The sequence below is a fragment of the Globicephala melas genome, chromosome 1 (genome assembly GCF_963455315.2).
Source record: "Globicephala melas chromosome 1, mGloMel1.2, whole genome shotgun sequence".
Classification (NCBI taxonomy): domain Eukaryota; kingdom Metazoa; phylum Chordata; class Mammalia; order Artiodactyla; family Delphinidae; genus Globicephala; species Globicephala melas.
The window spans coordinates 163,328,844-163,341,215 of record NC_083314.1 but is presented as its reverse complement, the minus strand read 5'-3'; the positions used below and the strand labels follow the sequence as shown (position 1 = coordinate 163,341,215).

Sequence of the window (12,372 nt, the reverse complement as noted above, 5' to 3'; positions counted from 1 at the left end):
TTATTGCTTATAGTCTCTTTCATCCTTTGTGGTTAGGTACATTTTGGTCACACTGAGGTCAGGAATGCAGTCTGCGGTTCCAGCATCTTTCTTGGAAAAATTAGATGTTCTTGTACCTGTATGTTCTGTTCAATCAGCCAATTATTCAAAGCACAAACTCAAGCATATTATTCTTTTAACAACTATAAATATTTACAGATTGTTTCCTTCTACCTTTATGATCAAAACAGGGCACTAAATAATCAATATACGAAAAACAATTAAACTTATAAAAGGCTGCCAAATAGCCTACTCTATCTAATTTGCTATATACCCACCGTACAGGGGCCATAACTCTTTCAGTATTTCTTCTGACGTAAGTTCTTGCCACACAATTGTTCCCATTGTTGTATTTCCCCAAGTCCAATGCCCTGGCCTGGGAATGGAAATTTCAGGTGTAATCATTAAAGGAGCCGGAGTCGTTACAATCTTTTTTGGCTTTACCCTAAATCGGGGTCTTTCCTTAATCCCTGCATTAAAACTATAAATGTTTCCCAACACTAATAGCACTCCTATAAAAATTACCTTAGGCAAAAGCAGGGAAAAACAGGGGGAACCACACAGAGGAGAGCTTTGCTTCTCCATATTTGTACCTGACAGCACCAGCTTTGCTTGGCACTATGGGTCTCGTCCGTGCTGAGACTCAAAGGCACTTCCTATGCGGCTCCCGACAGTTCTTAACCCATTCTTTTTTTTAAATAAATTTATTTATTTATTTTTGTCGTTGTTGGGTCTTCATTGCTGCGCGTGGGCTTTCTCTGGTTGAGGCAAGTGGGGGCTACTCTTCGTTGCAGTGCACGGGCTTCTCATTGCTCTCATTGCTCCTCTTGTTGCGGAGCATGGGCTCTAGGCGCGTGGGCTTCACTAGTTGTGGCTCACGGGCTCTAGAGTGCAGGCTCAGTAGTTATGGCGCACGGGCTTAGTTGCTCCACGGCATGTGGGATCTTCCCAGACCAGGGCTCGAACCCGTGTCCCCCGCATTGGCAGGCAGATTCTTAACCACTGCGCCACCAGGGAAGCCCCCCCTTCTCCTTCTTCCTTCCCCTTGTTTTAGTTATGTTTAAGCCAAAACAGTGATTGCCCAATATGAGATAACTAATTTTAAAGTCACTGGAAAGGACAAAGTTTATATGTGTAAGATCGTATTGAATATTTTATAAATAATAATGAATTTAGTGATGAATATAGTATATAGTGACAACTTTAATCCCAATCCACAATTGGGGGGTGGGGTGGGCTGGAGGAGAGCAATAGAGGTAGAGGCTGGGATAATGATTTATCTGGCAAGGCTTTTGGGCCTTTTGTTTCTATTACATATTGCATATTACATAGATCCATCAAGCCTCTAACTTCTCCATTTTAGGTCAACTCTGCAAAAGACAACTCTTTTTCTCTCTGATTACATCTTTTCAGGTTCTGTCAGATGTCTGTGTATTGGCTTTTTCTCTAATTGTCTTGATAAAACCCAAGACTCTTGTTTGGAGTGAAGTGGAGCAAGCTGTATGGTCTGGTTGGTTTGAAGGTTAGGAAAAAGAGATGTTCTACATGATCCATTTCAAATTATTAAACTTCTCCATTTGGATTGGAGGCCTCAGTTCCAGATAATATAAAGTGTAACTTTATTACCTAATTTTCTGCTGTTTGTTCCTATGTCTTTTTGAGGGATTTCAGTACATGTGGGATTTGGGCATTCCTAAGTACTGTCATACCATCTGACAAACACACCAATCTCACCAATGTTTTTAATATGATCACACATACCTGTCAGTCTAAACTTCAAAAAACCAAAAAAAAAAAAAAGCATTGCAGTACTATTTAACAATAGCCAGGTCATGGAAGCAACCTAAATGTCCATAAACAGAGGAATGGATAAAGAAGATGTGTTACATATATACAATGGAATATTATTCAGCCATAAAAAAGAATGAAATAATGCCATTTTCAGCAATACAGATGGACCTAGAGATTGTCATACTGAGTGAAGTAAGTCAAAGAAAGACAAATACCATGTGATATCACTTACATGTGGAATCTAAAAAAAAGCTGCAAATGAACTTACCTATAAAACAGAAATAGAGTTATAGATATAGAAAATAAACTTATAGTTACCGGGGAGCGGGGATAAATTGGAAGACTGGGACTGATGCATACACACTACTATATATAAAGTAGATAATAAGGACTTACTGTGTAGCACAGGGAACTCTACTCAATACTCTGTAATGGCCTATATGGGAAAAGAATCTAAACAAGAGTGGATATATATATATATGTATAACAGATTCACTTTGCTGTACACCTGTAAGTGACACAACATTGTAAATCAGCTATACCACAATAAAAATTAAAAAAAATTTAAATTGGGGAATTCCCTGACAGTCCAGTGGTTAGGACTCTGCACTCTTACTGCTGAGGGCCCAGACTCAATCCCTGGTCAGGAAACTAAGATCCCACAAGCTGTGCGGTACGACCAAAAAAAAAAAAACTTCAGAAGGAACATAATGTTTGACAGAACATCACTTTTAGGCAGTTTTGCAGCAGACAGAGGCAGTCAGTACCAAGTAGAAATTCAGGGAGACAAGGTTAAATGCTATGGGAGAGAGATTCTTATTTGTGTGACAAAGATTTTTTTTTTTTGTCTTTATAGGTTGCTATGGTGACAGACTATGGAGCCTTTATCAAAATCCCAGGCTGTCGGAAGCAAGGTGGGAAACTATAACTTGAAATTCAGTGCTCTCATTTCACCCTCTTTACTGTCACCCCCACCACAGTTTAATTATAGGCTCTACTTTTTTCAGAGAGTAGTTTGTGTTTTTAGTGTAAAGATACGAATACGGACAGTTGATGACAGTTCGTTTTTAGCAAGTCTTAACTCAGAAGAAGGGTGCTCTCTGACTTGTGGGGAGGGCTGGGGCGTAACCACTTGTGTTCACTTCTAGAACTGACTCTTCCCTAAATTTCACCTGTGATCCTAGGGCGAGTCACTTGACCTCCTTTGGCTTAGGGTTTTGGGGAGGGCAAGCTACTTATTCTCTGAGGACAACATTGTGAGTTTTCTGGTATATGGCATGTGGAAAGGAAATAGTATTGTAACCAATACAAATTTACATAATGCTTTACTTTTGTTCACAATTGAGAGGTATCTATTGAACATTTTTGGAGTATCCTTTTCACATCTGTAATCTAATTTGTTTCTCAAAACAATTGTGTTAAGTAGAAAAGGTAGGTTCCACAGACTGGTGGCCTGCTCAGAATGATTGAGCTAGGTCGTGGCATGGCCAGGACTAGAACCCAGGCCTCCTGATGCCTAGCCCAGTGGGCTTTCTGCTCTGTTATACTGCTAGTGAATCAAAAGACTCAACTTGCTAATTCCTTGTGCTAAAATAAATGAAAGATTTATTAAAGATTTTAATGTAAAAGATGTAACCATAAGTGTTTTATTAGAAGAAAATAAAGAAGAATATTTGACTATATAAAAGTCAATATAGGGCTTCCCTGGTGGCGCAGTGGTTAAGAATCCACCTGCCAATGCAGGAGACACGGGTTCGAGCCCTGATCCGGGAAGATTCCACATGCCGCGGAGCAACTAAGCCTGTGTGCCACAACTACTGAGCCTGTGCTCTAGAGCCTTCGAGCCACAGCTACTGAAGCCCACGCACCTAGAGCCCGTGCTTCGCAACAAGAGAAGCCACCGCAATGAGAAGCCCACGCACAGCAATGAAGACCCAACGCAGCCAAAAATAAACAAAAAGAAAAAAGTCAATACAGAAGTATATTTAACTACGTAAAAGTCAAAAACGTAATTGCAAAAATCATCATATGCAAAGTTAAGTTAGGAAAAAGAATTTTCAGTCCATATCACACAGGACTAATAAAAAAGAGGAAAGTAGGAAAAGGGGCCAAGGATATGAAAGGATAATTCATAGGAGAAAAAAATAGCAGTTGAGCAGTAAATATCTTAAAAGATGCTCATTCTCAATATTGATTAAAAATATAATATAAACTGTGATATATCCATACAATGGAATACGGTTCGTCAGTACAAAGGAATGAGAATGAAGTATTGATACATGTGACAACCTGGATCCGTTTCCAGAAAATTTTGCTGAGTGAAAAAAGCTAATCCCAAAAGTTTACATATGTTATGATTCCATTTATGTAACATTTTTTAACAGCTTTTTTGAGACATAATTCACATACCTACATTTCATCCAAAGTGTACAATTCAGTAGTTTCTAATATATTCTAACATATTCACAGAATTTTGCAACTATCACCACAGTTTGAGAACATTTTCGTCAGAAAAAAGAAACTCTGTACCTATTAGCAGTCACTCCAAATTCCCTGTCTCCCTCTCTCCTCTGCCCCCAGCCTTAGACAACCAGCTATCTACTTTTTGTCTTTATGTATTTGCTTATTCTGGACATTTCTTATAAACGGAATCATACAACATGTGGTCTTTTGTGGTGGGCGTCTTTCATTCACTTAGCATGTTTTCAAGGTTTACCTGTTTTGTAGCATGTATCAGTACTTCATTCCTTTTATTGCCATTCCAAAATGTGTGGAATCAACAGCTAGTTCTCCGGTTCTCTGATTCTTTGATAGCAAGTGGGCGTCCAACAATTCAGTTAATTCTGACACTAACTACCTAGAGGTACTGTCAGACTCTACAGGTTTAAGGTCTCAGTCTCACAAGACTGCCCTCATTTCAGACACCACTTGCAAGTATCCTGTCCCTGTGTTATGCACACTTCTGTCTGACCTGGCTATGAATTTGAAGGTTCCCACACCACCTTCCCAAGATTGGATAACTTGTTAGAACAACTCACAGAACTCAGGAAAATGCCATACTTAACAGTTACAGTTTATTATAAAAGATACAAATGAACAGCCAGGTGAGGAGGTACATTGGGTAGGGTCCAAAAGGACCCTGAGTGCAAGAACCTCTGTCTCTGTAGAATTGAAGTTCATCACCTTCATGGTGTGTGGATATACTTGCCAACTCAGAAGCTCTCCAAACCTTATCACTTAAGGGTTTTTGTGGAGACCCCATTACATGGCCATAATTGATTAAATCATTGACCACTGATCATTTAACTCCATCTCCAGCCCCTCTTCCCTCCCTGGAAGTTGGAATGGGGCTGAAACTTCCAACCTTCTAATCACACAATGATTCCTCTGGTCGTTACCATCTCCCATCTTGAAGCTCTCTAGCGGCTGACCAATAGTCACCTCATTAGCATAAACTTGGGTAAGATTGGAAGGGTCTTGTTATAAATCACTAGATGCTCCTATCAGGAAATTCCGAGAGTTTAGGAGCTCTGTGCCAGGAACCAGGGACAAAGACCAAATACATATTTCTTATTATACCACAGTATCAGTGCCGATATCCTAGTTGTGATAGTTTTGTGATATCCTAGTTTTGCCAAATGTTACCATTGGAGGAAACTGGGTAAAGGGTTCATAAGATCTTTCTGAATTATTTCTTTCAACTACATGTGAATCTAAAATTATTTTTAAAATATTTTTTAAAGTGTTGGCTATTTCCAACAATAGTTCCATTTACTATTGAGAACGTAAATTGTTACATACTTTGGTAATATCTGTTAATGTTTTTAATGTGCTTACTCTTTTGATCCAGCAGTTCTTTAGGGAATATAGTTTGCTTTATGGAATTACGTAAATTATGTACATCTATGCAGTGAACTATGCAGATGATAAAAAGAATGATAACTGTATTTCTAAGATACTTTGGTGCTGGTACTGTCTTCCTTTTACCATAAGGGTCAATGGAAAGTTTGTTTTTTTTTTTGCGGTACGCGGGCCTCTCACTGTTGTGGCCTCTCCCATCGCGGAGCACAGGCTCCGGACGCGCAGGCTCAGCGGCCATGGCTCACGGGCCCAGCCGCTCCGCAGCATGTGGGATCTTCCCGGACCAGGGCACGAACCCGTGTCCCCTGCATCGGCAGGCGGACTCTCAACCACTGCGCCACCAGGGAAGCCCCAATGGAAAGTTTTTATACAATTCCACCACACCGATACCTGACTGATAGCAGTTGTAAGACACCATTGGTTATAAGAAGCATTCCAATTTCAGAGATGTTAAAGTGAGGGGGAAAAGTGCATCAGTAAAACAGGGTAAGTCTCAATTTACTGAAATGGAAAGGTGTCTAAGCTAACAAAATGAAAAAGCATGTTGCACAACAATTTGTATAGCATGACCCTTCCCCCTTTTAAAGCATGTTTACATATGCCTAGTATTTTAAACATTACTGCATATATTTAGAAGAAAGTCTGGAAGAATAGGCAACAAATTATTAACAGTGGTCACCTCTGGGGATCTTGGTTTGCTAAGGGAGAGATGTACATGGAAAAGGGACTTTCACTATTTGCAGTTCTTTAAAACAAAATTTTTCTTTTACAGAAGTCCAACAGCTGATTTTGCTAATAAAGCCATACCTCTAGCCTTGGAGACTATGTACTCTGCTGCAAATTGCATCTTGGCGAATTAGAAATGGCTCACCAGTAGTTTCCAAGCTTGCAATAAGCAATCTGTAATAAAGTTTCTCGTTTTACGTTCACTGGGATGTAATGAGGTGTAACTCATCCTCATCCCTATAGGGTATGCACCTCTTTTGATCCGAGGACAGCTTTTCTTGTCAGTGTACTTGCCATAGCTGCCAGTACCTGAAAGTCTCATCCTTACTTGAATATTTATGTGACACTTTGGGGACTGTGTGGCAATTAAAGGCCTGCCATCTTCCAGCAGTTAGTCTTCAACTCACTTGTGTCCATAGCCTGTCAGGTGATGCCTCTGATTGTGACTGCCAGTTTACAAGTCAATCTGTCAGTCTGACAGCTGTGCTAAGACAAGCCTTGGAAGGGGAGCTCAGGGAGCCAAATAATTAGATGGAAAGTCTGTGAGTTCTAATCCTGGGCACTTCTGTAGGTTCATTGGGTAACTGGAGCAGTTACAGTGTATTTTAGCTTCTCCACCCTTGCATGGAGGAAGATTATTAAGTCCCACCCTGAAAGGACTGAGCTATGAAACAACTGGTCTGTAGATTTTAAACATCTCTCATTCAGGAAGGTAGACTGTAATTTGAGTCATTTTTCTCAGATTTCTGTTTTCAGAATATTTTAATCACTACTGAGTTAAAGACCCCTTCCTAGTATTGAAGTCTAAACTAGATTTTCCTTCCCCTCTCATGGTGTTGTCCAATAGAACTTTCTACAGTGATGGAAATGTTCTATATTTGTTCTGATGTGTTTTCTAACACCAACCAGTTCTCCAGTTCTCTGCGCACCAACGGGGTGTCTAACAATTCAATTCAATTTTGACACTACCGGGAGTTAGTGTCAGGTCCCATAAGTTAACGGGGCTCATTCCCACAAGAATGCCCCCACTTGAGATGCTAGTCGCAAGTCCTGAGCCACCCTTATTTCTAGCTGACCCACTATGAATCAGGAGTTCCATTGACCCCCTCCACAAATTTGATAATTTGCTAAAATGGCTCACAGAACTCAGGAAAACACTTTCTTTTTGTTTGCTGGTTTATTATAAAGGATACAAACAGGAACAGCCAAACGGAAGAGATGTATAGGTTAAGATACGGGAGGAGGGGTACACAGAGCTTCCATGTCCTCTGGCATACGACCCTCCAGCAAGCTGAGGTGTTTACCAACCCAGAAGCTCTCTGACTCTCATTGTTCAGTTTTTATAGAGTTCTATCTCCAGCCCCTCCCCCAGGAGGTCAGTGGAGCTGAAAGTTCCAATCCTTTAATCACTTGGTCTTTCTGGTGACAGCTCCATCCAGAAACTATCAAGGGGCCCCACAACTAAGTCACCTCATTAGCATAAACTCTAGTATGATCAAAAGGGGCTTACTATGAATTACAAAGACACCCCTATCACTGGGGAAATTCCAAGAGTTTTAAGAGTTCTGTGCAGGGACCAGGGACAAAGACCGAATATATTTTTGTATTATACCACATCTGTGCTGTCTAATACAGTAGCCCAGCAACTTTTAAATTTTGTTTATTTTGATTAAACTTCAGTGTAAAACATCTGTAGCTAGTGACTATTGTAGTGGACAATGCAGCCTTATATATTTATGAAGTTCTTTTTTTCTCTACTATCCTCTGCCCACCAGCACTAAACTATGAAATTTTGAGAGTAGAGATTGTTCAGTGTTAAACACTTTTATTTTTTTATTTATTTTTTTTTTTGCTGTATGATTCCATTTATATAACATTCTTCAAATAATAAAATTATAGAAAGAACAGATTAGTGGTTGCAGGGGTCAGGGGATGAGAGAGCAGAGGTGTCTGTGGCTATGGAAGTGCAGCAGAGGGGATCCTTGTGATGGAACTCTTCTATGTCTTGACTGTGGTCGTGTCACATGAATCTCTTCCATTGTGAGGCCTGAGGATCTTGCTACATCGTATCTGCTGCTTTTTCTGTTTTCGCACTGGGCATTCTGTAGCCTTGGCGGGCAGAAGACAGAACCTGTGCCCTGGTGGGGAGGGCGGCCTCCTCCAGCCTCTGGTCCTGGGGTTTTTCAGGAATCTCCAGAAGTCGCTCCTGCCCGGGTCAGGGTTGGACTGTAGGGCCTCCTGAAGCTGCCGGTGGTGCTCTCAGCTTCCTGCTTTTCTCAGTCAGCAACAGTCTTCTTTTCTTTTCATGTTCTCTCTTGCCTGTTGGGCTTTGGTGAGAATAAACCACTGGAGGTTTGCTTGATAGCAGAGGATCACAATGTTAAAATGCCCAAGTTTGTGCAAACTTGGAGCATATCTGTCACTGTTAAGGATCATTTGCAAACCACGCAAACTTCGAGGGTGAAAAGGTATTCGACTTTTCAAGAGTCTATTATAGAACACGTCGAGAAGAGAGTAATATTCTTCAAGTGTCAACACTGGCTGTAATTCTTCGATATAAACAACTTGGATGCCACCTAGAAGATAGCTTATTTGGTCCTCCAGAAGTATCAGCCTCCTCTGCCGGTCAAAATAACTCGGTAATCTTTCAAAAAGATTAGGGTTGTTTCCATTCTCCAGACTTGCTCGAGGTCTTCATCAGGGTCCTTGAATCCAGTAAAGGAGTAGTAAGACTCGTCCCATTTGATGGGCCTGTCAGATATCCTTGTGGCCTCTTTGAGAGGCTGGGAGTGCACATTAGTATTCAAGCTTTGGATATGTTCAATAGATAAACTGCAGGAGTTGAGAATATATAACACTGTGCTTAGCAGATCTCTGGTGTGCAAAGTAAATTTGACTGCTCGAAATCCAGAAGTGCTGAAGTGTTCCTGGCCATCAGAAGAGTTCTGGTCTGTTTCTCTTACAAAAAACATAAGTTGGGTTGGTTTCAAAGACTTGAAGCCTGGTTTCTGGAGGTTTTCTAAGTAGGCACTTAATCTCTTAAGAGAATTTTCAGTGACTTCCTGTGTCCTCTGTCCACTGGATGTCACTCTTCTTAGTCGTGACAACAAAAATTGTCTTCAGACATTGCCATATGTCCCCTCGTTGAAAACCACTGGTCTAAAGGGTGTTATTCCGGAAGAAAGAAAATGATGCCAGAGCTTGCTTACCGGGAGCCTGTGCAGCCCGCCACTGCCAGGGCCAACTCACCCAGGAGAACACACCAAACACTTTTAAAGTGGCTTGCTTGTGGTAGTAGCACAAATATTTTTAGCAAAGAATTCAGGTTTAACAAATAATTATTGAGTTCTATTTTCTGGTCAGTATGTTATGTGGGAACACAGAGATAAGAAAACATAGTCCCTGCTGCTCTCAGATTGTTCACAGTCTAGAGATGTAAACAAATTACAATGTGGTGTAATAAAATAAGTGAAGTTGCCGTTAATCCACTGAACTGTGGAATAGTTAGGCTGTTGGGATGAGTTGGGGCCTACTACAGTGCCTGAGATATAGTGGGTGTTCATTGAATTTTATTAAATGAATACATGAATCCTAGTCCCAGCTCCCCCATTTACTAGCTTCTTGACTATAGCAGGTTGCTTAGTCCTTGAGCCTTAGTTTCCTTATCTGTGAAATGGGATGATGTGTATACTTTAGTTTCTTGACAAGCAGGATGATGTCTTACTCATCCTTGGATCCACTTTTGCTTATAATATAGTGGATATTTAGTAAATGTTTGAAGGAATTCATAATCTCAACAAGATAAAGGATGTGCAAGCACTTTAATTTATGTGCTTACATTATTGTCATATACTGCTGATTGGAGATAACTTATTTGACAAGTCTAGAGAGGGAATGCAGATGCCCCAAAGATAAAGGAGACCTTTTATTTTGACATTTTTGGGCTGCAGCTGTCCCCTAATAGTTTGTAAGTTTTAACCTCTTTCCTTTATTGTCAATGGAATTTGTGAAATTAATGGTGAACCTAACACAGTTGGGAGAATATTTTTAAGGGAACTATAATAGGCTGTCTGTTTTTCTCATATGGCGATTTAGATGCTAGCTCTTTCCAAGTTGTCAGAATTTTTTTTTCTTTCTTTTACCAGCATACACTCAGATGGGACTCATTCTGTTTAAGTGTTATGTTAGGTTTACTGAAAGATGATGGATTTGATATGCCCTTTGGGCATTTACGGCTTAATGTCAGAGATCCAGACACACACTCCCCCCTTCCATGTGACGTGATGAGCAAAGCATTTTTGTTGGTTTCTGTTCTGGAGCGTTTGCTAGAACAGAATTAGATGTGTTTCTACTGTTGTAGATGAGATCTTTCTCTTTTTAATTGAAAAGATAACAGATTGATAATAAAGAAAAAAATGGAGAAATATCTACTGTGTTGTAGAAGACCTGACAGACTCATATTTGAATTGCAGTTCTTTCTTTATCAGCTTTGTGACCATGGACAATTTACTTAACTTCTAGACTATTTCCTCATGTGAACCTAATGTCACAGGGCTGATGTAAGGTTTAAATGAATGTGTGGATGTTCTGTATCTAGTGAAATATCCAGTACCAAGGAGGGAGCCTCATGTTTTATATGGTGCCTTCTACCATATGCATTTAATCCAACTGTTGGTGGTGTATCTGGGTAACAATGAAGTACCTCCCAAGAATTCAGGCTGTCTTCTGAGAATGAAACTAATGATGAATCCTACACAGAGTGTAGGATTAGCCATAGACAGAAATATACCAGGTAATTGCCTATAAATCTGTGACTGAGGAGTTGGGAGCATTCAAGACTTCAACAAGATAATCTGGGTTTAATTCTAGGGAAAAAGGGATTGGAATGAAATTGCACTTTAGTAGGCTGAAGTCTAATTGATTGTATCATTCTACTAGGGAGAGATTATATGAGCAGATATCAATCTCTGGAACATAGTAAAAGAAAGCCTGAGAGCCTGAAGTTGGCAGTGTTTATTTTGCCTTAATAAGGAAAAAATGAATCTGATGGTAGGAACTAGAGAGATGGATTCTTTTATGAGGGGGTCCGTTAAACCTTCATGGACTGGAAACATCTCTCAAAACGTTTGTCTCCCTTTTGTTCTGATTCCGTGTTGAAGCAATTTTTGATCACTAATCTAATTTTTCGGTATTTGATACTGGGGTCAGTGGGTAGTTTACCTAGATAAGGACTTGGAACCTTCCAAGTATAAGAAAAGTGTATCCTCTGTTGTAAATTAATAAATTGGTGAATTGTGTCTATCACCGAACCAATCACTAAATTGACAGTCTGATTAATGTATTTTGGCATGTAAGCATCTGCATGCTGAAGGCTCCTACGTTTGTATCTTCAGCTTACACCCCTTGTCTGAGCTACAGACTTACATATCCAACTGCCTACCTGACATTTGCATTCAACACTGTGGGCTAGACCATTTCTCTTGTTTAATTCACCCAATAAACTAAGGAGATAAGCCATTAACGTTTCAACTATAAAAATCCTACACCCCAGCATAGCAATTTTTATGTTCCCTTTTCATCTGTGTGCATATGAGACATAATTTTACATAATTTCAATCATAGTGTACATATAATTTTACATTTTGCTTATATATATATATATAGGTTTTTATGGTTAAAATTTTTATGGTTAAAACTATTGCATGCTTATAGAAAAATAAGGGAAAAAACTACCAAAGCAAATGATCGTTGTGTGATATTACTACCACACAGAGATAGGCACTGTTAACATTTCAGTGTATTTTTTTTTTTTAATTTTTATTTTTTTTATTTATTTACTTTGGCTGTGTTTGGTCTTCGTTTCTGTGCGAGGGCTTTCTCTAGTTGCGGCAAGCAGGGGCCACTCTTCATCGCGGTGCGCGGGCCTCTCACTGTTGCAGCCTCTCTTGTGGAGCA

The 12,372-nt window shown here is 39.9% G+C and overlaps 1 protein-coding gene across 2 annotated transcripts in view; it reads left to right on the top strand.

Annotated features, from left to right (window-relative positions):
* ZCCHC17 (zinc finger CCHC-type containing 17) overlaps window positions 1-12,372 on the top strand; it is a 61,875-nt gene that overhangs the window by 17,518 nt on the left and 31,985 nt on the right. For both annotated transcript variants that reach the window (XM_030871617.2, XM_060308756.1), the window contains one exon: window positions 2,687-2,744. In XM_030871617.2, coding sequence (XP_030727477.1) covers window positions 2,687-2,744 — 58 coding nt within the window. The remainder of the gene's footprint in view (window positions 1-2,686; window positions 2,745-12,372) is intronic.